The 27,228-nt window shown below is 34.7% G+C and overlaps 1 protein-coding gene across 1 annotated transcript in view; it reads left to right on the top strand.

Moving 5' to 3' along the window:
* Positions 1 to 27,228, top strand: part of Pten (phosphatase and tensin homolog) — a 74,071-nt gene that overhangs the window by 19,783 nt on the left and 27,060 nt on the right. The window contains exons 2-4 of the mRNA XM_074078833.1: positions 2,066 to 2,150; positions 23,956 to 23,999; positions 25,805 to 26,043. Of these exons, the coding sequence (XP_073934934.1) occupies positions 2,066 to 2,150; positions 23,956 to 23,999; positions 25,805 to 26,043 (368 nt within the window). The remainder of the gene's footprint in view (positions 1 to 2,065; positions 2,151 to 23,955; positions 24,000 to 25,804; positions 26,044 to 27,228) is intronic.

Here is a 27,228-nt window from a genome sequence, read left to right as displayed (position 1 = left end):
CTGCTTAACTGTTGGCTTAGCACTGTTTCATCTTTGCCTACATGAGTAATTTCATAAAGGGTTGCAAAATAGGACTTTTCTTATTCTGTCCTTTTACATTAATTACATAAACTCCATAGAGTTTATGAAATGGGACTGTTTCATTTCTATGATACATAGTTCCTGCAGGAGAATCAAGATAATACTTGAATCCCAACCATTACCACCTTTCAAAGTGAAGAACTATTGCAATAGATACCTCAACAGGTGATAGACAAAAAGGATTTTGTGAGTTGTTTTAGGTATCTTTATAGACTCAGGGATTTTCATTTTTTTCAGGTTATCTTAGTTTGATATCATTTAAGGTTTATCTATGATGGTTAAACAGCTAGTGATAGATATCTCCTTTAAGCCAACTCTCACATACATTTAACATAGATCATTAACTTAATCTCCCTGCTCTCTGCCACAGAAAAGTATACTAGGAGCTTGGTACCTTTTAGTTTATTAGAGACAAAATTCTGGGTTCTCGTAGTGTTTACTGCTGCTTGTGTGGTAATGTTTATAGGCCATTTGAATTAAAAGACCTATAAAAATAGGTTTTTATAAACATGGCTCATATTGATATTTTTAATTTTTTTTTACTTTCTAGTTTTTTTAGTGTTACACTAATAATCATGATCTTAAAGTCATTAACATAACTTCATTGCTTATACCTACAATCTAAAGACAAGTTTGAGAATACCAATATTATTAAAAACAGTAAAACTGTCAAAAGTAGTATAAACTGTCCTTGTAGTTCTTTTTCCTCTTAGAATAATTTTGACCAAGAAATACAGCGAAAGGGCATTGTCCAAATAGCCCTGGGAAAAATCCTTTTTTCTGTTTTATTTGTTTCTAGGACTTTCAGTGTATGAGAATCTTAATATCTAGGAAAGAATGCTGGATTAGCTGAATTTTGAAATGTATGCGGCAGGTAAATGGATCTGAAGTAAGTGGGCAAACATCTTTAGTGACAGTCTAAAGAAAGGCCTTAGGCAAATTATCTTGGCTGGTGTGAAAGGTCCTTCAGAAAATCATGAGGATCGTTTTGAGAGGATTGATGGAACTCAACTAAAATAAGAGCTGGTATGGTAGGTAAGATATGTTGAAATGCAGATTTTTTTTTTTGCTTATTTCTAGAGGTAGTTGGAAATGTTATTCTTGAGTATAGAGGTTTGTTTTTCTGCCAAGTGTGTAACATAACTGAATTTAATGAGCATATGATATTTATTACATTGATTAGAAGTGAGAGTGATATTTCAACCTCTGTTCCAAAGTCATAGATATTATTAAGACCTGGAAGAGACCCCTAAAGGTTATTATCTCTTGGAACCTAGTCATTTATGTTGCTTAGGAAGTTGAAGTAGAGAAAGATTGAATGATTTATCCAAGTTATACAACTAGTTAAAAAGATAACCAGCTCTTAAATCTAGCTTCCCAAGTCTCATGTACCTACATTTTTTCCCCCACATCGTGGTGTCTTAAAACCAGGAAAAATGAGAAATTGTACTGTTAAGTCTTTTCTTGTTGGTGCAGATTTTTTTTTTTTATTTTTACCCTGACATAACATTGGTTCTGTGATTTGCAAAGTCTGAGGATTTTGTTTTTCTTATGTACCTAAATACGATAAGTATAAAAATTACCTTTTACTTTAGGTTCTTTTAAAATTTTTTTTTGTTTCTGAGATGGTCTCATGAAGCCCAGGCTGGCCTCAGACTTGCAGTCTCTTACCTCAGCCTCCCAATTGTTGGAGTTACAGGCATATACCACCACATCTGGCCTAGGTTCATCTTTAATGTACAAAATGGAGGGATTAAAATTATTACTTTGCTGTATAATTGTTTTGAGAGTCTTTTTTAAAATTAATGTCTTTATCAGTATTTCTTAATTACACATGATGGTTACAGAGAAGTACATTTGACAGTCTCTCATAACTAGGGCTAAAGTGGGGAAAGCTTTCTTTTTATAATTATCTAATGTGTTAGAATGTGTATACGTTTGCATTGTTACGTATTTCAGATATTTCCTTAACCCAAGTACTCAGATATTTATCCAAACATTATTGCTATGGGATTTCCTGCAGAAAGACTTGAAGGTGTATACAGGAACAATATCGATGATGTAGTAAGGTAAGAAGTCTCTTGATTTTCTATTTCAAATATTAATGTATTATATTCATGTTGTATTTTCATTTAAAAACTATTTCTAAATTAGAAAAAGGCATATGTTGTGATACAGACTTTATTTTGTTATGGTAGCTGCTTTGTAACTTTTTTTAACTTAATGGACCTAATGAACTTCTGTGGGTTACAACTTATTTGATAAGAACTGACTTTGCATGTAATGAAGTATTTATGAGAAGAGATTTCTTCTATAAAATGAGGGATTAGGCTTTAAATACTTCAGTAGATTTATTCACACTGAGGAATGGATGAGTGATGCCATGTGTTTTTATGTAGAGTAGTTTTTAATGGGCATCAATCATATTTCAAAGTTTTGGTACGGTGGATATAGAAAGGAATGGCTGGACATACCAAAGCCTAAATTAATCATTTTTATAATTTTGCATAAGTTTCTAAAGTAATTATCACTTAGTTCAGAACAATGTCTTTCCCAAGGCCCACTTAAATAACTTTTTAAATACAGCTATGACCTAAGAATATATGGAGATTTATGTCTGCTATACAAATAGCTTTAATTCTTAATGTATTTTCTGATTATAGAACAAAAATATATGTGCATGAGTTAATTAACATTAAATTCCCAGTACAAACTTTAATCACTTTATCTGTCTATCTATCTATTTATTGAGATGGGGTCTTGCTATATTGCCTATGCTGGTTTTGAACTACTTTAATGGATTTAAAAGTTAAAAATCTGAATTGTTTCCTTCATACTCTTTTATAAGTGTCTTTCCTAAGACTTTTAATTTAAACATTTGGTGATTATGAGGATTAAGTTTTGTAATGGATGGGAAGCACTTTCTAATGTAAAGTATGTAGATGTAGAATCTGTATAATAGTCGTGTAATTGTATAACTGCTTATACCCTTTTATGAGCTAGTTACAAGTTGTTTTGTTAGTGGTTTGATTTTTAGCAGCTTGGTTCAACCATGGTATATTTACATTTTTGCAGTACTGAGTTGTTTTCAATTCAATTTTTATAGTGTTTATGTTGTATTCAGAATCTACAAAATCTACCCCTCCCCAAAGAAAAGAAAGCCCTCTACTTATTTGTACTTTCTGTTAAAATTAGGTGGTAAATGGGAATGAGCGTTTAAAAACTTGAAAATAGGGAAATGAATTTGCTTTCTCATAATTAGTCAGGACACTCTGGAAGGATATTTACTTGCATTATAGACTCATAGAAGCAACAACCTGATACAGCTTAGTTAGTGATAATAACACATATAAATAAAGTAGGCCATGGAACAAAGAATGAGGGAGGTAAATTTTGAATCGAGAAGTGTAGAATGTGGGAATTGAACAGTCCCATAGAGTCACCAGATATTTATTTTCTCCTGTGCTACAGAAGTGTTTATCAGACCTTTTTATGGCCTGCATGCAATACCCCACAGGATGATCTACTTCACATTCATTCTGTACTCAGTCAAGTACTAATTAAACTGAAAAAGAGTATGAGTACTCTGAATACAGGGCAAGTTTTCTGAGGACGGTAAGGATATCCTTGTGGTTTTACATTGGTCTCTTCTGAGTGAATGAATCAATGAGAGTGATTGATTATCTTTTAGGTTACTGATAAATTCTGGTCTCTGTATTTGTATCACTGGTCATAACATCTTATATTGTAATAACTTCTCCAAGAAAGTATTATGTTGGGTTCCACATCTGATTTCATAAACTCCTGTCCTTATTCCTGAATTAAAAGATCCACACATTCAATTTTTTTTTCTTTCTCATTTATTGTTGTGCTGGATGGGAATACATTGTGGCATTTACAGAGGTTCTTACAATGTGTCAAATATATCATACTTGAATTCACCCCCTCTACTACTCTTCTTCATTCCTCCTGTCCCCCTCCCCCATTCACACATTCAGTTTTTAATGAGCAACCATGGCTGAAATTTATTGTGTCTTGCTTCAACCTATCTACTTTGTGTAATTTAGCTTTATATATTTTTCCAAAAAATTTTTTCTAGAAAGGTTCTATGTGTATGGATTATTAGCTAGTAGTTTTTTTAGTGAACTGATCTTGCCACTACTTATGGTAGATTTGGTTTGTTTTGTCTTTTTTTTAATTGGGGGGGATAAGTAGCCAGTAAGGCTTTAATAATTTGTATTGCTCTATCCCTTGCTGTTCTTCAGTAAGTGAAATAATGAGTAGTGACCAGGAAGGAAGATGTAGTTCTTCCTATAAACTAAAATGAAAACAAATAATCCCAAAGTAAAATCTGCTGTTAGGATTGACTTTTCCAAGGAAACAGCTGTGTGTAGTACTTAAACAACTGATTACCTTGATTGGTTTACACGATATTGGGGATATTAGTAATAATCAGTAGTGATTACTGTTTTGGTTCAAAGTTGATAACATCTGAGTAGAAATGTTTCATTTTCATACCCTTTGATTTTCTGCTTAGCAAAACTATTTTCAGTTGTATTTTTATTTCTCTCTTGGGATGCCCAAAGCATAGTTTAAATTATCCTTATTTTACTCTAATTCGACTTTTTTCCTGTGACTCCCCCCCTCCATAGGAAATATATCCAGAATTCATTCTTTGTTACTGTACAACATCATTGCTTTGAGTAAAATAAATTTAAATTTACAAGTATCTTCATACTTAAATTGTCCAGTATTATTTAATTGTTTTGGAGTACAGTTTGTTATGGCAAAGTGAAATGTTGTATTTGAAATACTCAAGGAACTTTTGAGATAAATATTTCTCTATTTGAAGGTTACCTCCTAGAATCAGGAATTAATGTAAAAAATAAAATGGGAAAGAGAGGAAAGTGAACCAGGTTGAAATTTTTATTAACTTGCAGATCTCTTGCTTAATATAAGCCATCATAACTCATAGAACATGGCAGGTGTATCTTGGGGAAGAGAAGTTAAAGAGCAAACTCTTCCACAATTATTTTTTCCTTGTTTCCTCTTAACTACTACCTTTTTGCCCCTCATTTCTTGCCACTAAGGTCTTGCTGGTGATATGAAGCCAAGTTTTATTCAGATAATTGATTACTCTAATGTGTGTGTTAGTGTCCTTTAGGCTAATATTGAAGTTACCTAATTTATGTGTTGTGTGACAAATCTAAGCAGTCTTCACAAATTGTTGTATCATGCGTTTAAAGAAGCTTAGCATGAGAATTGTTCTGCCCTTGATGAATCAAGAAAATAATACTACATCTTCTTTCTACAACATCCATAATTATGCCCTTATACATTGTACATCTCACAAAATTAAGGTTCTAGTATATTACTTTTCTTTTTCCCTTTCCCTCCATCTTCTCTTTTTTAGTATATTAAAGATCTTTCTAGACAGTGCTTCATGCAGCATGATTTGGGAAATGTTGAAAACTTTATATTTTCGCCTTGTATGAACCTATAGGAAATAATTAACTTCTCTTTTTATTAGAAAGTTTTTGATGGGAAGAGTACCATAGTTGTCATAAGGAAATGCTTCAAGTTCAGTCTTCTGACATATAATGATTTTAACAAAAGACTTACCATTGCTTAGATATAATGTCCAAGCATATATTACTTATGTACAAGCACTGGTATTACTGATTTAAGAGCCTGTTTTCTTCCTTATGTGTTATTATGTGCATTTGAAACTTGTCAGGTATTTTTTCCTTAATTATATGTTGTTCTCAATCAACTTTAATTGAATGTTGTTTTTCAATAAAAGTGAAATGTTTGTTGCCCTAACATTATCATTACTGGTTATTCAGTTTAGAAATTGGAATTTAGAAGCAAGCTTCAAAATAACTTTGAGAAAAGAATATGCTTCCATTTTCCCTTTCTAACAATTTTTGACTTGACCTCATTGCCTCCCTTTTCCCATGTTTCTTCTTTGGTTTTTTTTTTTTTTTGTTTCTTGGGGTTTTTTTTTTTTTTTTTTTTGTACTGGGGTTTGAATTCAGGTCCTTATACTTGCTAGGTAGGTCCTACGTTTGTTTATTAAGATGGATTTCACATAAAATTACTATACTTAAAGTGCATAATTTCAGTAACTTTAGTACTTTCACAATACAACCAATCTCTGTCACCTTGTCAAATCCTAAAACATTTTTACCACACCCAAAGAAAACCCTATTTCCATTGGCTGCCTCCTACTTTTGTTAGCCTTATTTCCTTAAAAATGGGGAAACTTGATAGATTAGACAATATTTAAATCATGGGCACCAATCTGTTTTTGGTATTTTAATAAATGGTGTTTTATACTTTTATTTACATATTACTTACATGTGTGACTGTTCCATAAGCAACATCTTACAGATTTGTAGTATTAATCTATCGCTAGTTAATAGATGGTTTAAAAGAAGTTAACTTCATCAGTTGCCATAGTTTGGAAGTAGTGAGACTGAAAAGAGTTTAGGTCTGTTTAATCCCGAAGCTGATTTTCTTGTTTGTTTCTGAGACAGGGTCTTACTGTATAGCCCAGGCTGGACTCTTGCCTCCCAGATTACAGACACACAACACTGCCCAACTAAAGCTGGTTTCTTTTCTTTTTCCTTTCCTTTTCCTGTGCTGAGGATCGAACACAGGTCCTAAATGCTAGGCAAGGGCTCTACCACTGAGCCAGTTCCCCAGCCCAAGGCTCATTTATGTAACAACCATATTTTATATTAGAGGACAAAATCCGGAAATTCTAGTACTAATCTATCCTGGTGATATCCTTTGCTTGGCTTAATACAGTGTTTGTCCTCATCCAGTGTTTAAAATTGAATTTACTGCCTCATGTAAAAAGTTGTATTTTGAGCTTCTTTGAAGAGTTGAAGGATCTGCCAACACAACACTGGGCTCAGTAATGGGTCAGTAATGCCTGACCTGTCTGTCATTGAACAGATTATTAGTTACCATTTCTCATCCTCTCTTTTGCTTGCTTTGCTTAAATTATCTGACTGCATTTAAGACTATAAATTTGATTATATGTAGATGCATAGAATAAGTTTGTAAGTTTTTGCTTTATTAGTATAGGTACAGCTTGATTTCCACGCTCAATACTGTAGAATGTTTGTGAATTGTGTTAGCTAAAATTTATTGTTAGATCATTGTAGAAGCCTAGCCTCCAGTTAATAAGATTCATAAGCATAAGACCTAAAGAGTACATCATTAAGAAAATAGTACTAAAAATTTTCCTTAGGATTTGAGCCTCTAGATTGAAACTACCAAGCACAATAAATGTGAAGATTCCCATACTAGGCAAATTATTATGAAATTTCATTTAGAATTAAAATATCTCAAAAGCTTTTGAGATCCTTTGGGAAGGATTAGGATAGGGATGGAGACTAATTTAGTGATAGTAGAATTAAAGATGGATGATAGAACACTACCTCAAAAGTTACGTTCACCCTAGAATTGTCATCCAGCCAAACTATAAGGTCTGGGGGTAAATCACTCTTGACCTCAAAAAACAACAACAAAAAAAGGAATTAAAAGAAACATTTCTTAGGAGTACTTGGGAGGTAAGATGGGAAGGATTGTGGTTCAAGGCCAGCCTGGGCAAAAAAAAGTTATTGAGACCCCCATCTCAACAAAAAGTCTGGGCATGGCAGATCTTGTGTAATCCCAGCTATACAGAAGGCATAAGTAGGAGGATTGTGGTCCAGGCCAGCTGGGCAAAAATTGTTAGACCTTATCTGAAAAATAACTAAACCAAAAAGGGGCCAGCAGCATAGCTGAAGAGGTAGAGTGCTTGCCTAGCAAATGTGGGGCCTTGAGTTACACTCCACTGCTGCCAAAACAGACACCCCCAAACATTTCTTAGGAGGTTACTAGAAGATGTGCGGCTAAAACGGAACAACCAAGAAAGGGAAGGGGTTTAGTAAACAGAGATTCCATGTCACAGACCCCATAGATAACAACTGTGCCGTAAACTGAAGTTCTGACGGGAGTAGGGAGCAAGAAATTTGCTGAAGGAAAGCAAATTGAACTGATAGGTGGGTGTTGAAAGATTTGGGGAAAAAATGTAGTAGATTCTTAGAAAACAGAACAAATTAGAAAAAGTAATCAATTACTAACATCAGCTGACTAATTTAATCCAAAGTTGTGATACTGCTATTTTAGGGGGATTAAAAGTATGGGTAGGAGTAGGAGACTCACTTCGTAAGCCTCCTCTGTTTCCTCTACCGTGACAGGAAATGTGGGGGTAATAAGTCACTAAGAAATACTGAATTAAAATAGGAAAAAGAATCGGAATAGTTGAGGGTGTTGCCTCTGGGGAAAAGCAGGAATAAGGGTTCTAGGATGAGTGGGACCAGAGATGGGTAATTTTTGTTGTGGTGGTAGTATGTACTTTAAAGTGTGCTTACTGCTTGACCATTTTTAAGTATTCAGTTCAGTGGCATACAGTACAGTCACATTGTTCGTGACAGTCACTGCCATCATGCTCCAAGACTTCATTGCCCATACTGAAACAGCAGGTTCAAATAGCTGCCCATTTTCCTCCTTCAGTCACTGTAACCACTGCTCTACTTTCTCCCTCTATGGATTTGACCTTTCATGGTGCATCCATGTAAGTAGAATCAGGAATAGTTATCTTTTTTGTGAGGGCTTATTTTACTTACATACTGCTTTCTTAGGAATAGTTTGTAAAATAACCCATGTATTAGACTACAAATCAACTCTCAACAGACTTTGAAGTATATTCTTTCATCACAGTAGAATGATACTAGAAATTAGTAGCAGAATGTGTTAGAATTTCCTTCCTTTCAAAAGCTAAATAACATTCTATTGCATGTATATACCACATTTTGTTTATCACTGATGGACATCTGGGTTTTACCTTTTCACTATTGTGTATAATGGTATGAACATGGGTGTATAGATACCTGTTTGAGTATCTGCCTTCAGTTCTTTTGGGTATCCACACAAAAGTGAAATTACTGGATTAACTGGTCATTCTATCTTTAAATTTTTGAAGCTCTGCCACAGTATTTCCTGCAGCAGTTACACCATTTTATATCTCTACCAACAGTGTACAAGAAATCTGATTTCTCCACATCCTTACCAATACTATTTTGTTCTTGAGTCAGGGTATTGAACCTAGAGCCTCTGGGCTGAGCCATAGCCTGCTTTTGTTTCTTGTAAGAGATAGGGTCTTGCATGTATTGTTCAGCTGGTCTTGAACTTGGCATCCTCCTGACTTAGCCTCCCAACTGCAGGGACTACAGGCACCAACCATAGCACCTGGCTATAAATTTCCCTATTAGTATGCCTTCACTGTGTACCATAAGTTGTGGAATGTTGCATTTTTTTGTTTTTATTGATTTTTAAGTGTTTTCTAAGTTCCTTTGCGATTTCTTTGAGTGTGTTTCTATGTACCCACAAATTTCTTCTGCTGGTTTCTAACATCATTCTACTGTGACAGAAGAATATACTTTATTGTTGTCTAGTTTTTAAAATTCATTGAGAGTTGATTTGTGGCCTGACATATGGGTTATTCTAGGAAATATCCCACGCATATTCTATTGTTTTGGGTAGGGTGTTCTGAGTATGTCTGTTAGTTTAAAATTTAGTGTGTGCTTTTCTGACATTAATCTCAATATCTTTTGATTATTGCTTGCATAAAATATCTTTTTTTTATCCTGTCTTCTTCAACCTATTTGTGTCTTTGGATCTAAAATGAATCTCTTGTGAATAGCATAGTGTTGGATTTATGTTTTTCATACACTTTCTGCCAGTCTCCGTCTTTTGATTGGAGAGTTTAATTCATTTACACTTAATTATTGATATGGAAGAAGTTAATATCTGCCATGTTGCTGGGGCTTTTTTCCTATATATCTTACAGCTTTTCTGTCTTACTGTCTTTTGTATTTTGTTGATATTTTGTAATGAAATGTTTTAAGTCCTTGGTCTTTTGTTTATAGATTCTGTGGTATTATGGTTCCATAGGAATTTTAACACCCTAAGGTTATGTAACTCTAATTTCAATTTATACCATGTGTTGTTATTTTATTAATTATTAATGTTTTATAGTACCTTGAGTATAAATTAAACTTCATTATAGATATGTATGTACAGAAAACAGTGTATGTATGGTTTGATGCCATCCACTGTTGGAGAGGGGTGTCTTTGACTGTATCCCCTGAGAACAATGTGGAGCCATTAGCATTTCTTACAGAACAGATCTAATGGCAGTGAGTTTCCTTGGCTTTTGTTTATCTGTGAATATCTTCATTTATTCCTCATTTTTGAAGGACAGCTTTTTTGTATATTCTGGGTTGATGGTTTTTCTTTTTTTCAGGAATATTAGATATTATCACCTCACTGTCTTCTGCTGTCAAGATTTCTGATGAGAAATCTACTGTTATTAGTGATCCCTCACATGTGACATGTCAAGTCACTTCTCTTGTTCTGCAGTCAGATTCAATTTGTCATTTGGTTGTTCACTAACAATCTGTCTTTGAATTTTTCCTGCTTGGAGTTCATTGAATGTCTTAAGTATTTATATGCATATGTTTCATCAAATTTGACAAGTTTTTGATGATTCAAGTAATTCCTCTTCTCTTTCCAGAAGTCGGAAAGTGCTTATGTTGGCCTTCTTGATGAAACCCCACTGATCCGTTAGACTTTTCACTTTTTTTCAGTAATTTTTCTGTTTCTCATAGTTGGTATTTGTAATTGTTTTACCTTTGAAGTTCACTGATTGCTTCTTCTGCCTGCTCACATCTGCTTTTGGATCCTCCTAATAAATTTTTATTCCACTTATACTTTGCAGCTCCAAACGTCTTTTTTGTTTCTCTTTCTTTTTGATTTTTTGACACTAGGTCTTAACTATGTAGCCCAGGCTGGCCTGGAACTCTTGATCCCCCTGCCTCAGCCTCTCAAGTGCTGATATTATATGTGTACATTACCATACTCAGCTTCTTTTTATTTTGCTACCTCTTTACTGATATTCCCATTTTCTTCATTGTTTTTCTTGACATTGTTCATGTCTTTAGCTTTCTGAGTATCTTTGACAGGTTTAAGTCTTTGTCTAGTAAATCTGCATCTCATCTTTCTCAGAGACAGGTTTTGTTGATGTATTTTTACCCTTTGAATGGCCTGCTGTGCTTCCTGGGTTTGTGTGTGTATGTTTATTTTTGCTATGAGATTTCTTGCTGTTGCTGGAAACTGGAATTTGAATCATAGAGAGTAATAACTGTGGAAATCAGATTTTCCCACTTTCTGCAGGGTTTGTTGATTTCCTTTACCCTCAACTGTTATAGTGCATTTTTGTGCTAGGGATTTGCATAAGGTATAAATTTAAGATCTTCTCAGCCTGGGATTTTCCTTGGGCATATGTGGTAGCCTTCTAAATTCGCTTCTATATGCAATTCCTTTCCAGTGTAACTGTCTTTACTCCTTTTGAAACCTGAGTTTCAGACCCAAGGCCAAATTTCCTGGGATTCTACATGTCAGATCCTACCACTTGCCCCTGGAGGCCAAATAGAGAGAAATGGTGAAAGGTAGAAAAAGGAGGTTTATTAGGTGGCATGGGCATACCACAAGAAGACAGTACTTCATCTTCAGCTATCCTTGGGGTACAGATATAACTTTAGGTTTAAGTAGAGGAAGAATTGGCAGAGGAGCAAAGTATAAATAATTACACAGTCTAAGACACAGGTATTTCCCAGTGGTCAGAGGCGGCTCCAGAGAGGTGATCTAGCAGCCATTTTCTCAGGATTGGTCAGGAGGGGAGCCTGATTGACCGTTTTTTTTTTGTGTGCTTCTTCTACCTTTCCACCTTCACAAGATAATGCTGTCATCACTTGAGGGGAGCAGTCTGAGTACTGTGAGATGATTATTCCTGTTCCAGAGTACAGCCTCATCATTATAGGTAATTGTCCTCATTTGGAAGGGTGATCTGTCCTATAAGGCCTGCTGTTCCTCAGAGGTAGTTTCAGTTCCTGTCATAAAGATGTTATTGATTAGCCCTGTTCTTCCTGAAACCCAAGGTGATTGCATAGTCACTGCAGAGAGAATGGCTTAGAGCAAAGACAAATACAAAATGGAGGCAGAGATGCCAAGCTTTTCTTCTACTTTTAGTTAATTCATTGGCCCAAGTAAGGAGCCAGTGTTTTTCAGCAAAAGAAGTTTAAGTAAGGGGGAAAAGGAAAACAAACATACAAAAAGAGGTTAAAAAAAAGGTACTGGACTTTAAATCCCTTGGAAGCTTTCAGCCAGGGTTGGTTGCAACAAGGGTTTGTCTATACATCGTGATCAGCAATTAGTAATTAGAACACAGATTCCTGATCCTTAGAGGACAAGGTCCTTATTAACCTTGCCTCCTGTAAGTTGGCTGTAGGCAATTCTAGAAATATGACCAGGCCTGCCCACTGTTGGGCTGAGTGTGAGGAATGGGCAGCCACTACTGCTGTGAAGAGCTGAAATTGACCCACAGTAACCTCCAAATTGGTAATCAGACAGATTCTTCCTATATAATTGTTGTGTAGATAGGAATTCCTGGTATTTCTTTCTCTCTCATCTTTCTTTGATCAGTTTTTTTTGTGTGTGTGTGTGTGTGCTGGGAATGGAACCAGGGCCTTTGGCCTACCACTGAGCTACATCCCCTGCCCTCTGACCAGTTTTTTAATAGCAATTTTTTTTTGTGACATCTGTAATGTATATGTTTATGTATTATTTTGGTAATAATCGTTTAAAAATACACTCTTGTAGCTTACTTAGATCTCTTTCATAAGAACTTTTTAAAGAAAATGAGTTAAAAAACCTGCTTGTTTTCAAATCTAGGAGTCATTAATTCAGATTTTTATATATTGAAATTGCTTAAAGTAAGCTATAGCTACATTAGAATGATATGTATGCTGGCTTATCCAGGTTTGGGGAGTATTGCCTCTCTACTTTGGTTTATCTATTTTTTTAGTCTCTACTTTCCAAATATCTATAGGCAAATTTTTCCATTTCCCTTTGGAAAGTGTTTTCTTGCTTTTTTTCTGCCTTTCTATTGTGTCACATTTACAAGACAATGAGCCAACTGTGGGCATGAAATCCTTGGGAGGAAAAGAGAGGAAGTGGGAGGGGCAGCAGTGGTGAGTGTTTCCCTAAGTAATATTCAAGTTTTTAAGAAAGTATTACCTCTTCCCATACACAGTTTTTCAAATGCTGTGCTATATTTCTTCAAATGTTGTTTTTTTTCTCTTGTGAGTCTCACTGTACCATAGTGCCAGATAAGAGATCAGAAGTTTAAAGTAAGGGAGCACGCAAAAAAAGGATGATTTAAACAACCCCCACTCAAAACTAACAATAGAAAAATACGTTTTTTTAAATATGAGTTCTTGGATGCAAACGACAGAAAATGACTAAGTTAACCAGGAAGGAATTTTTGAAAAGTATTAGGTAGTTCAGAATCAGACTTGAAAAAGGATAGAAGCTTGGAGAAGCGAGGCATGGCCAGGAAGTTGTCAAAATCGCAGTGTGCTTAAGACACTGCTCCTTAGAGCTTTGCTGTACGAGGTACTGCTGACTGGATACTGGAGATTGCTAGTGAACTTGCAGCATTTTTGGTGATGTCTGTGAAGACTCTCTGGCTGACCTACACCGTGTCATAGGATTAAGTATCCAAAACTTCAGAAGGACCTAATTGGCTTCAGGCCTGTACATGTGATGAGAAAGATGAGGAAAGAAACACCTGCTTCTTATCTCTCTAACTTCTGTTCAAATTGAAGTGGTGTTTATTTGCTGAATAGTCTAAAGATGACAGGTGTCCCCTACAAATTTCTCCTATGTTGTACCCCCATTTAAAAAAATATTTGTTTTCACTGTTTACCCATGTTTTTTTCCAAACCCTTGCTTTTTAAAATTTTGGACTTTCCAGCTTCCAGAACTTCAGACAATAAATTTCTGTTGTTTATAAATTACCAAATCTAGCTGGGCATGGTGGTACACATCTATTACCTCAGCTACCCAGGAGGCTAAGGTGGGAAGATCACTTGAGGCCATGAGTTTTGACAGCAACCTAGGCAACATAGTGAGACCCCTCCCCCATCTCAAAAAAAAATGCACAGGTATTTTGTTATAGCAGCTGTGAGAACTGGGACACAGGTTTATTATAAAGGTTGTGATAAAGGCTACACATGAACAAGCCAGAGGAGGAGATTCTCAGTGTGAGGTCCAGACAGGTCCCCAGTGCAAGTAGCCCCTGTTCCTTTGGAATTGGTGTACACCACTCTCCTTGCATGTGATCTGTTCCGCAACTCAGAAGCTCTCTAACCCACATCTTTTAGGTATTTTTATGGAGATTTAATTGGGTATTCATGTTGGATTATTAGATCAGTCTCCATTCCTTTCCCCGTCTCAGGATAAGGTATGGGACTAATACATTCAAGCTTTTAATTATTTCTTGTTTTTTCCACTTAAAAGTAAAAAGTAAATGGGGAGATACTGCACACTGTTTTATACCCTGCTTTTCTTCCCCATTTACTATATCTTAGGAAACTTTAATATTGGCGTGGACATTACCTGTTTTTTTTGTTTGTTTCATTTTATTGTTATACCATAATAAATAGTGCCATAGGATGGATATTTAACTTGTTTCCAGTTTTTGTCATTGAAAAACAGTGCTCTAACAAATATCTTCATACATGTATCTCGGTGTTCTTTTGCAAATAGATCCATGGACTAGCTCTTAGCTGTTGAGTTTCTAGATCAATTGAGTCCAAACTTTGGCTTTCAGAAATAATATTTTGTATTAGACCCAACATGCTTAATGGTGCTTCCCTCCCCTCACAAGCTTGACAAACTAGATATTGTCATACTTTTAACTTTTTGTAATTTCTTGGCAAAAAGTGGTAGTTGTGATTTAGTTAAATTTCTTTCTTTTTCTTTTTTTTTGGTGAGACTAGGGATTAAACCCATGGCCGCAAGCACTTTTCCACTTGAGCTTTACCCCAAGTTCATTTGTTTTTGAGGTAGGGTCTCCCTAAATTTTCCACGGGCTGGGTTGGGCTGGCCTTGAACTTGCCACCATCTTCCTGCCTCTTCATCCTAAGTAGCTGGGATGACAGGCATATTATTTGGTTAAATTTCTTTAATTGTGAAGTTAAGTAATTTTTTGCTGTTTCATTGACCTTACGTATTAGGGGAAGAGGTGTTGTTATGTGTACACTGACCCTGTCACTGACCCTGTCTTACTTTCTTTTAGATTGTTTTATTATTAGTGATTTTTATGAACTCTGAAAAATAAACCACTTTTATTCATCTTGCAGACAATTTTATAATGACCATTTGAATTTTGTACAAAATTAGTGGGTTATCTTTTGTTTTGAATTACTGACTGCTAATTATTTGCTTTATTAATGTGTATGATCACAGAATATAAAAGATTATTCAGCCTGTAGCTATTTGTTAAGAAATATTCTTTAAAAAATAGCCTTGCTTAAATTATCAAGTAGAAAATGGTTTTTAATCCAAGGAACTTGTCTTGTACCCTTTGGTCAGAAGAATTTTCTCTTAGACAAAAAGAAGATGGAAATAAAAAGAGAATTTAGGAGTCCCTGATTTTTTTTTTCCCCTGTTTCTAGTGTTATACAGCTGTCTATTTATTATTATTATTATTATGTTTGGTCCCCATCCCACTTTTGTTTTTATTTTATTTATGTTCCTTTTTATATGCTGCTGTTTTATATTAATTTATGATTATGCCCCTTCCCCCTTTGGCCATTATATATGTACCTTTAAATCTGAGCTCTGTGAGTATATTCTCTATATTTAACTTGCTGGTTTTCTAAGAAAATTTTTCTTTTGTGTTTTTTAAAACTAGAATCATTTGTAGCTACATGTACAGAGTTTTAGTTGTTAAATTCTCTCTATAATCTTTCCTTTTAGATTGATTTATGAATTCATAGACTGCTATTTAAATGAAGCTTTTGAAATCTGTTTTACTGATCTATATCATATCTAACTATGCCAGCCTTTCCTTCCTTGTCTGACGTGAACTCTAAAATTACGTGAATACTTTCTCCCTGTTTCCTGGATTTCCACTCAGACTTGTTCCTCATTCTTAGTTGGAAATATGTCCAGAGTTGTAGTTTCTTTTTTTATTTTTGTTAATATAAAATTAATGTTAAAAAATTAACCAAGCCTATCAAAAATTTCTAGGAAACTGCAATGTAGTAAAAAATTTTGAAGTTTCTAATTTTTGTTGAAGCTTTCCTCTTACAAGATTATGCTATACTTCAGGAATGCCCATTTCTGCCACCTGACTAGGAAGCATGTGTATTGTAGCATGTTGACTAGTTTTCTGTGTTCTTAATTTTAATTTACTCTCATACATGCCCCTAATTCCATGTGTATTTCAGCACATTTGATACTTGGTCAATTTTATCTTAGGATCCTTTTGAGCTCTTCTATTCTTGATGAATTGCACTTTAAGCTTGCAGTATGTCAATCTACCGGAGATGCCCCTTGACCAACATCCTGGGGTTACTCGTTCTCTCTTCAGGATTTTTTCTTATTGTTCTTCCTTCTTCTTTTGACAGTACTGAAGGTTGAATTCAGGGCCTTGTACTTTCTAGACAGGTGCTCTACCACTTGAGCCACTCTGCCAGCCCTCCTCTTTTCCTCTCCTTTGAGGAGTTCCTAGAATCTGTCATGTTATTTCATGTTTTCCTTTCTTTTCTTTTTCTTTTTTTTTTGGTGGTATTGGGGTTTGAACTTAGGACTTCACACTTGCTAGGCAGGTGTTCTACCACTTAAGCCACTCTGCAAGTCCATGGTTTTCCATTTTTGCTTTGGTGGAGAATATCTTTGAACAACTTCCTTAGAGTATATGGAAAATAAAATTATTTGAGATGGTCATTTAAAAATGCCTTTATTGTGTGCTCACATTTGATTTATAATCTGTCTTATAGTTCTATGAGGGAAATAATTTTTCCTCAAACTCAGAAGGTTTTGCCTGGTTGTTTTTAGGTGCTAGTATTGTTCTTAAAAAGGGCAATGCCATTCTCATTCTAGATTCTTTGTAATGAAACCCATGTCTTCTCAGGCAGATTTTAGGTTCCTCTTCTCATCTCTTTGTTTTTTATTTTATTCTTCCGTTTATCATTTGTCTTTTCTATTACCCTAATTTCCTCAGCATTATACTCTTCTAAGCTCTCTGTTAACCCTCATCACAGGGTTGAGTATTAAGCAAAGTTACCTCACATTCATAAAGTGCTTAAAATGAGTGCCTAGCATGAGTGCTTGTGGTACCTTCAGCTGTTGTTTAGTTTCATAACCAGTTGTCTTGAAGAGTGATTTTGGAGTTCAATTCTTTGATTTACTAAGCTGTATGACCTTGGGCGAGTCCCTTAATCCTTTTGAGACCTACCTTCACTCTTGTAAAATGTGAGTAAGTTCTACGTCTCAGATATTTGTGAGGGACAAATGAGAGAAAATATACATATGAAAATGTTTATTAAACTTTGTACAGAACTAGTAGTTGTTACTTGTATCTTTCAAATATCAACTTTTTTAGTTTGAAAGAAAAGGGTTGCTGAATTTTCAGAGTTATTTTTAAGAGTACTTGATTGCTTGTGACTTTCTTAAAAATCTGTACAAGCTAGATGAAGTTGAGTTAAATTCTGATGCTGCCTTTTCAAGAAGTTATTGAAAGGGCTGAAAACAGAAAATCAGGAAAATATTCATCTATGAAAAGCCTTGCTTTACTTCAGATTGTATAAATCTGTGTAATGTAAGAATTATTTACAAATGACATGATTACTAGTTTAAACCCATGAAGGAAATATTTATTTGTGTTGTTTTGTTTTGCTTTTTTTGTTGTTGTTTTTTTACTTAATAGTATTTGAGATTAGGAAAAGTAGACTCTGTCTTTTGGTTCTTCTCAATAATATTAATGTAATTTCAAATGTTAGCTCATTTTTGTTAATGGCGGCTTTTTGTTTGTTTGTTTTGTTTTAAGGTTTTTGGATTCAAAGCATAAAAACCATTACAAGATATACAATCTGTAAGTATTTTTTCTTATTTGTATGCTTGCAAATATCTTCTAAAATAGCTAATAAGTAAAAGTTGTTTCCTAGTTAGGAATAAAGATATATTTTAACAGAATTGTATTCTTAAAACAATTAGTTTAAGAAGTTTGTTTGAGAGCATTGTTGGATCACTTAGAAAGAGTAGTGATGAGGTAAAACAATGTTGGCACAGATTCATGTTACTTGATCTGTGTTAAATGACTTGGCATCTAGCCCACATTTGAGCCCGTAACCATGTGGTAATTTGAAATGTAATCCACAGCAGAGCTTCTGTTAAAACATTAATTACATCTTCTACAAAGGCATGCTCCAGAGTGGATATAATTTTGTTTATTCTGTGCCTATTGATCAATTGATTGAAACAGCTATTAGAATATCCTCCAACCGTATATAGCATTAAAAAAGTTGCCTAACATTGTTGAATTGGGTGATTTCTTTATCTGGGGCAGAAATTTTAAGTATTGCAAAAGATAGTTAACCTTCCTTTTTTTTTTTTTTTTTTTCTTTTTTCTTTTTGAATGGTACTAGGGTAAATTCTCTTTTGCCTCCAATGAGTATTTATATCTTTACCAAAAAGGATAAAGATTTTCTGTGCCTTCTTGGCTTGTAGGATGTTGCTTCTTTAAGGGATATTTCTGTTGTGATAAGATCTCAGAAATATTGACTGCGAAGTAGACAAACCAGCATTGTTACTACTAGTAAGTTTTTGCTGACTTCTTCATATTCACAAAGGTACAAACATTTACTAAGTGCTCCCTGCATATTAGGTATTGTAAAATATATTGGAGGTACAGAGGTGTTAAGACATAATTCCAGTCTTCACACAGCTGATAGTCTACTGTGAAAGTTAGAAAAAGTAATATAGAAGAGTGAAGAGCAGAGCAGTGCAGAGAGCACTGAATATTGTGACTGTGTCCCAAGGGAAAGTTTCATAAAGAAAGTCCTGTTGAGCTGTGGTGAACAAGATCAGTAGGGATTGACTCTTAGATCAACTAGGTGGGGACATGGCATTGTAGATGGAATGGATGGCAAGTAAGGAGATTGTTGGCACGATAATGTGTTTGAAATATAGCAGATACTTTATTTTGGTCAGATTGTGGTGTGTGTATGAGTTATGAGGGGAGTCATAGCAATGATTATGTTTAGATGAGCCCAGTCTATAAATGATCTGTTCAGTTAGGGCTTTTCCTCTTCTTGATTAACCTCTCTTAAAGCAAGTCTTATTGCAGATACCATAGTATTTCTTTGGAGAAAAATAAAAACTACAAAGCTTTGTGGTTTTTGAACAGTTGGTTTCAGAAGTTGAGTGAAAAAAACAGGGAGAAGAACTGTCAAAAGCTGGAATCCATTGAATGAATCACTTCAGGCTTAGATTGTCAGGATTGGGAGTTTAGAGGGTCCTAAATAGAAAGTAGAAAGGCACTAAATTTTGCCTTTGTCAAAATTTTATTTCAGTTTAAATATCCAAAGAAAGGGAAGGAAATTCTTTTCATTCTTATGTGAAGTGGCTTCCTGCTTCCAGAATTTAGGACTTAGACTTGTACTATCTACATTATATGTTGGTCACTATATTATTATGGCTAAAGTTGTCTTTGGGAACTTGATTGTCTGGTTTTGTGTTACCAGACATTGAGTTCTGAAGTTAATGAACTATGTCTCCCTATTAGTTTAGAGTAGCCTTTAATGCATATTAATCCCACTTCTTCTATGGAGCAGTAGACTTTCAGAGCTGGAAAGTAAATACCTGAAGGAGATCATTTAGTACACCCTTCTCATTTTACAGATTGGGAGTCTGAGGCCTAGAGAAGTTAAGTGAGTTGAACAAGGTCGTACAGGTACAAGTAGCAGACCATCCACTGTTTATGCCCAAATTCCCTTTATTTTTGTTTTTGTTTGTTTTAACCTCCCAAATTTTATTCACTTCAAAAGTTTCAAGAACTACGAAGTTGTAGCACATTTTAATTTCTGATATCATTTCTTAGCCTTCTTTACCTTCTGCTACTCCTGTTTATATATCTGGCTTGGGGTAAATAAAATCTAGAAACAGCAGGTGTTTCTATTTTATTTCTTTTATATTTAGGATAGTAGTTAAATGATGTATATGTCTTTGCAGACATATAAATTTGAAGATCATAATTTATTTTCACTAGGCATCTCCATATTTAATAGTATATTAAATCTTTTATAGCAGTTTTGGTATACATGGCAGAAGAGTTATTAATGTGGACTTTCTCATTATCTGTTTCTAATTTATATCTGTGGTTTTGTGAAACATTCAGTAAGTTATTTTAAGAAAGGGCAAAATTAGCCTCATGACATAAACCAAATTCAGGTATACCAGTACTCACTAATCAGTTTGTTTTGTATGAGTATTTTTCACTTTTGTTTTGACCTCTGTATAATCTACACCCTGGTAAGGTTGGGGGAGGAGGGTAGATAGGGAATTATGGTGTATATGGTTATTGCCTAAATGTGTATTAAACTCTAATTTTTAAAAGTTTTACTGTATTTCACTGCATATTCTAACATGTTTCATCATCTTGTGGCAAACTATTAGCTATCATTAATTTTTATCAGTTAAGACTTCTTTTGTAAGAGAGAGAGCTTCATTGTAGAAAGTGGAGACCTACCTACCCAGATAATTCTATGGCAAGTCTCACTTTTCTGTAAGCTTTCCTATTAATCTTAACCATTTCTTCACTTTCTGTTTAGTACCACTTTGTGAAACCTCTTCCAGTGCTTCTTCATTTCTCTTCTTTTCATATAAGATATTATGAAGTGATAATAAAAAGGACTCATATCTTTTGAATAATGAAATTTAAATATTTAAATCCTATTTGTATGTCTTTCACTTCAGTATTTTGAAACTTATCACTAATATGCCACAAGAAATCGAAGAGGGGTGTGTGTGTGTGGGGGCGGGGGGGTTTATCAGAGAAGACTTTAACTAAGAAGAAAGTCTTTGTCTTTACTCTGCCAATCCTTTCTCTGAGCACTTTCATCACTAGGGGTTCCCTCATGTAGTTAGTGGGACGCCCGATGCTAATCTGTAAAGACATGTGTAATTTTTTTTTTTTAATCATCACCATCTTTAGTGACAAATACTATTCTTGTAGGAATGCTGGCTTTGACTGCAGTTTATTAATTGCTTTTACATTTAAAACTGTTTTGAGTTTTTTTATAATAAATTGAAGAATGAAGCAGTAGTAGAAAAAGTTGTACTTTTCTAACCAAGGGTACTGAGCTTGAGTTCTTGCTCTTCATTTATATATTGTGATTTGGGGCAAACTTTTAAACGCTCGTCTGAATCTTTGCTTTCTCATGTATAAAAGTAGGATAGTATTAACTAGTATCATATGGTTGTGAGGATGAAACGACATGGAAACTCCTTTGTAAAATGTGTACATCTTGTAGACATTTCATAGTCACTATTTCCACTTTCCCTTCATATGTTTATCTTAACTCATACTTGAGGACCACTTTTATTAACGTGATCTTAAGCAATGTTCATCAAAGCAAACAGTTTTTGTGATACTTGTTTTTTGTGGTGCTGGAGATGGCACCCAGAGTCTTGCTAGGCAAACGCTCTACCACTGAGCTGGGCCCCAGACCTGAGACCGGCCTTTTGAGATTCTGAGAAAGTGTGGTAACTTGAATGTGCATGAAATGTATATTTTCTGTTGTACTCTCATGAGACTAGTTTCTTAGGTTTATACCCTTACATCCTACCTCTAATGCCTTTACATGATAAGCCTTTTAGAATACTGCACTATGGCTTTTTCCTACATTTGTTTATTTATTTTGGTGGAACTGGGGGTTTCTCGCTTGTAAAGCAGGCATTCTAGTGCTTGAGTCTTAACCCCTGCCCATTTTGCTCTGGTTATTCTGAAGATGGGATCTCTTGAACTATTTGCCCTAGCTGGCCTCGAACCACGATCCTCCTGATCTCAGACTCCCAAGTAGCTAAGGTTACAGGCATGAGCCGCTGGTGCCCAGCTCCTACCTATTTTTCACATCAGCAAATACGAAATTGTTTAGCAAGGACACATAAGCCATTACTGAATAATTTTTCTCTTTATCAAAATTGAGTGTACTAAATAATTTTATACTAAAAAGGAAAAGGTAGTTTTGTTTTGACTTGTAATGTGAGAATTGATTTATTTCAAGTCTGACCAGTTAGAAAACCAGTGCATTGCAGGTTATTTATAATTCGGTCTTAAAGCAGAGGAGCTGTATAGATGTTTTGAGGATTTCTGAACGTATAAGTCCAAGTTGCTTATTTGAACCTCTTGAAGCCATTTGTGTTTCAATATGCATATTTTTTCAGTTCTCAGAAAGGTAACATAGAAGCGTATACTTTTATTTACATAAATAGCCAGTAGGAATATTACCTGGAATAGTACCTGGAATGAAATGTTTGGCTCTTCACTATAGGTGAATTAGTTAAAAACTACATAGACTCTCATTGCTTTAGATTGGATTCTGTTAAAATTGAGATTGCCATAAGTTTAAGAGGAAATGTTTAGATGTTTTGAACCTTTGAGGTTTTGGAATTATGAGTTAAGGAGCAATGGACCTTTATTTGTTTTAAAATGCTAACTTATGTTTTGTGGGGAAGGAGGTAATAAGATTTGAACTCAGAACTCAGGGCCTCTCTACAACTTGAGCCACACCCCCAGCCCTTTTTTGCTTTAGGCCAGCCTGTCTGCCTTCTTGTAGCTGGTATTACAGGTATACCACTGTGTCCAGCTTGTTGATTTAAGATGGGGTCTCACTAACTTTTTGCCCATTCTGGCCTTGAACTGTGATCCTCCTGATCTCTGCCTCCTGAGTAGTTAGGATTTTAGGTGTGTGCCACCACACCTGGAATTTTTAGATGTCTGATTGGTTAGGTGGTGTTACCAGGATATGGCTGATCATGTTGATATATAGGATCCCTGTATGGACCTATTAATGTCTATATATATGGCCTGTGTGCATAATAACAAACACATTACTAATATATGTATGCTCTCATAGTGTTGTCAGCACTTTTTTTGTATAGATTCTACTTTTTCTCATTGGGTTCACATATTAAAATTTGCAGTCTGAGAAATTATTGAATAAAGATGGCTTTTGGCTAATCTAAAAGGGGAAAAGTCTAGTTTAAAAAAATTTAGTAAGTGGGCTGGGAGCATAAGCTCAAGTGGTACAGCACTTGTCTATTATGAGAGAGGCCCTGGGTTCAATCCCCAATACTTGAAAAAAAAATTAGCATTGGATCCAGACAGATTTTTAGCATTTTTTATTCTTTTTTTTTCCTTTATGCTTATGTTTCTACTATTTTTAACATGCGTGCTTTTAAATAATAGCTTGAGAATTTTATTTACTCACTGAGAGATAAAGATAATATTAAAACTAGTCAGGTATTTATAGGTACTTGTGAAATAAAAAAATACATTCTAAAAGCATATAAAATTTCCAAAGAGGAAATTTGAACATATAGATAAGGATATATTTGCAGTGTTATGTGTTTCTGGCATCATAAGTTTTATGAGCAAATATATAAACTCTAATTACATATATTTAACCTTTTGAATAAAACCTTGATTTCTTTAATTTTAGAAAGAGAATGATAATAATGTCTACTGCACAGAATTCTCAGATTAAATGAAATGTTGAATATAAAATACTTAGCATGAGGCCTTCCGTATTATAAAGGTTTAGGAAATATTTGTTAATACTAACGTCTTTTCTCCCAAGTACAAAAGATGATAACTTTATACCATGTTTTAAACTTTTCTTTTAGATGTGCTGAAAGACATTATGACACCGCCAAATTTAATTGCAGAGGTATGTATAAATATACCATAGTTATATAACTTAGGACCAGTAGACTGTCTTTTACTGTCTAGCAATAAGGAATCATCTAGATTATTGAGATAAACATTTATCTTAAAAGAAGGGCTTTACTGTTTGAGGCAGTTGGTGTAATAATAAGCAGTTATAGGGAGAAGGCAGAACTACTCAATGTTTTTGTATTGAGGAATGACTTAAGAGATGGAAAAGGATAAAACTATGGGTAGAAGAATCCTGGTAGATGAGAGCTGAGAAGTGCTTTAAATGAGTTCTGGTGCAGGTAGAGGTAAATGCTGCCTCAGAACCCATAAAAACTTCCACTCCAGCTTGGCAAATGCTGTCATGAGGGTCAGAGAGAGAAGTGGTACAATCAGTGCTTGATGGATTGATGTATTTGCCATTGATCCCCCCTGAAAATCTGGAATGGACTTTCAAACAGATGGTTTTGAACTTGTGAAGCACTTACGACTGAGAGTCAGTACAATATACTGAGAATATTGTTTTTTTGGTGGAGTTAGGCTACTGCTTACTAGGCAAAGTGTGCTGTAGTTGAGGTCTATTCAGCTTTAAATAGACATGTAACAGATTTTCTCGGATGGGGAAATGAAGATGGAATGAGTGCACAGTTAGGAGATGACAAAGTAAAGCTGTCCTGCCAATTACATGTAATAGTTGTCAGTGTCTACCAGAAGAGCTTTCCTGTCAACATGAGAGGATTTGATTAATTGTGTCCTGTACCATGTTAGGATGACTTAGTTGAGAACATAAGACATCATTTTTACATATGTAGATGACAGAGGATAAATTAGTACATTGGTATCTGTCAGAATTTTTAAGCATCTTAATAGGGTGGAGCCAAGGCATTAACATATAATTTAATAGTGATTAAACTAAAGTCCTATTTCTAGAAAAAAATTTTTTTAAATCCTCAACCTTTGACTCTAGGGAACTGAGAAATCTTGAATTCTTTTTTTCTTTTTTTTTTTGGCAGTACTGGGGCTTCACACTTGCTAGGCAGGTGCTGTACCACTTAACCCAGTCTACTTGTCATTGTTTTGTGTTGGGATTTTTGAGATAGGGTCTCGCTGGTTTTTTTTTTTTTTTTTTTTTTGCCTCAGGCTGGCCTCAAACCATGATCCTCCTGATCTCTGCCTCTGGAGTAGCTAGGATTATAGGCATAAGCCACCAGCACCCAGCTTGGATTCTTAATAATTCATGTGAAAAGACCTAAAATTTCATTTGATAAACTTTTACTGTCACATACTTTTTTTAAGTAATTCTTTTCACTTACTTTGTAAATGCTTATCAAGTCTTGTGTATATAATATTGACATTTGCAAAACCATTTTTAAGCCCACTTATTATTTTTATTTTATGAAATGTAAAATTACTCCTTTCCAAACATGACTACTATAATCTCTACTTTCTTTGAAATAAGTTTTTTGATGATGCAGTAGTAAGTATTGGAAAATGCATTTTGATCCCTGACAAGAGGCTCATGTGTCTTTTATTTTGGATTCAGCTGTACCTCTGATGTGTTGTGAACTATGCTTCTGAGCATACAGCACAGATTCCTCCAACACAAAGTGAGGAACATAACTCTTGGCCTTCCTGTCTAATGGATACATTTATGAATTTATAATTGTCTGTTTTCCCTGGAAAATAATTTGTTGTTAACCTAATTTTTTTCTTTTAAACACCTGTTAGGTTTACATGCAACATTTCAAAAGTTAGCTTATTTTCAATTTAAAAGTTCAGTAGAGTCCTTTCTTATTCTGAGATTATCTTTTTTTACCACAGTTGCACAGTATCCTTTTGAAGACCATAACCCACCACAGCTAGAACTCATCAAACCCTTTTGTGAAGATCTTGACCAATGGCTCAGTGAAGATGACAATCACGTTGCAGCAATTCACTGTAAAGCTGGAAAGGGACGGACTGGTGTAATGATTTGTGCATATTTATTACATCGGGGCAAATTTTTAAAGGCACAAGAAGCCCTAGATTTCTATGGGGAAGTAAGGACCAGAGATAAAAAGGTAAGTTATATTTAATGTTTTTCTTTTCCTCTTTCTAGATCCAAGAAATTATTGGAAAACAAATTTTTTTCTGCAGCTTTACTAAGGTATAATTTACAAACAAAAGTGATTATATATATTTAGAGCGTGTATGGTGATATATTGATATGTGTATACATTGTGAAGTGATTACCATAGACAAGCTACTTAACATATCCCCATCTCCTGCCCCACATAATTGTTCCACTGTGGTAAGAATATTTGAGATCGTATCTCTCAGCAGTTGTTGTTTTTTTTTTGTGTGTGTGTGTTTGTGTGACTGGAGTTTGAACTCAGAGTTTTGTGCTTGCAAAGCAGACACTCTACCACTTGAGCCACACCTCCAGTTCATTTTGTTCTGGTTATTTTGGAGATGAGATCTTGCAAAGTATTTGCCCAGGCTGGCCTCAAACCTTGATCCTCCCAATCTCAGCCTCCCAAATAGTTAAGATTACAGGTGTGAGCCACTGGTGCCCCTAGCTTTCAGCAGTTTTTAAGTGTACAATACATTATTATTAATTGTCACTGCCATGCCGTACAGTAAATCTCAAGGTCTTTTTTATCTTGTGTAACAGAAACTTTATATACTTTAAGCAACATCTCTCCATTGTATCCCTTACTCCTTGCCCCTAGAAAGGAGATTTTAAAAAGATAGTTGCTAATACTTACTTCTTTCTTCCAGATCTTTAAATCAGTTGCTCCAAAACCTCTATATGAGCAAGTGACTGATTTCATTTCACTTTTCTGTTCATACTGCCATTTTCATATCATGCTTGTACATCTTACCCATTAAATGTATTGCAGATTTGTTTCCCAAAATCCTTGCAAAACAGCATTTTAAAAAAGGAACATGTTAACCAAAAGTAAGCTTGATATTTCTGCAGCTTGCTTGAGAATAAAATGTCTTTGGATAATAACGTCAATGTCATTATCTAGTAAAGTGTGATCTTTACTTTCATAATAAATAAAAATCATTCTTTCATATGAATATCCATAAATGTAGTTAAATTTAGTTTAGTCAGAGATTCATTGATTATTCAGAAAACCAAAGACTGTTGAAAAATCAATGACAAATTTAACTTATGTAATACATTTGAAAACAAAACATAACTCTTGGGGGAACTTTTACAATGATTTTTAGTGAATCCATTTCCTTGCGTGGTATGA

Source organism: Castor canadensis, chromosome 7 (genome assembly GCF_047511655.1).
Source record: "Castor canadensis chromosome 7, mCasCan1.hap1v2, whole genome shotgun sequence".
Lineage (NCBI taxonomy): Eukaryota > Metazoa > Chordata > Mammalia > Rodentia > Castoridae > Castor > Castor canadensis.
Note: the sequence above shows the minus strand (reverse complement) of the source record. Positions and strands in the feature narration are given on the sequence as shown.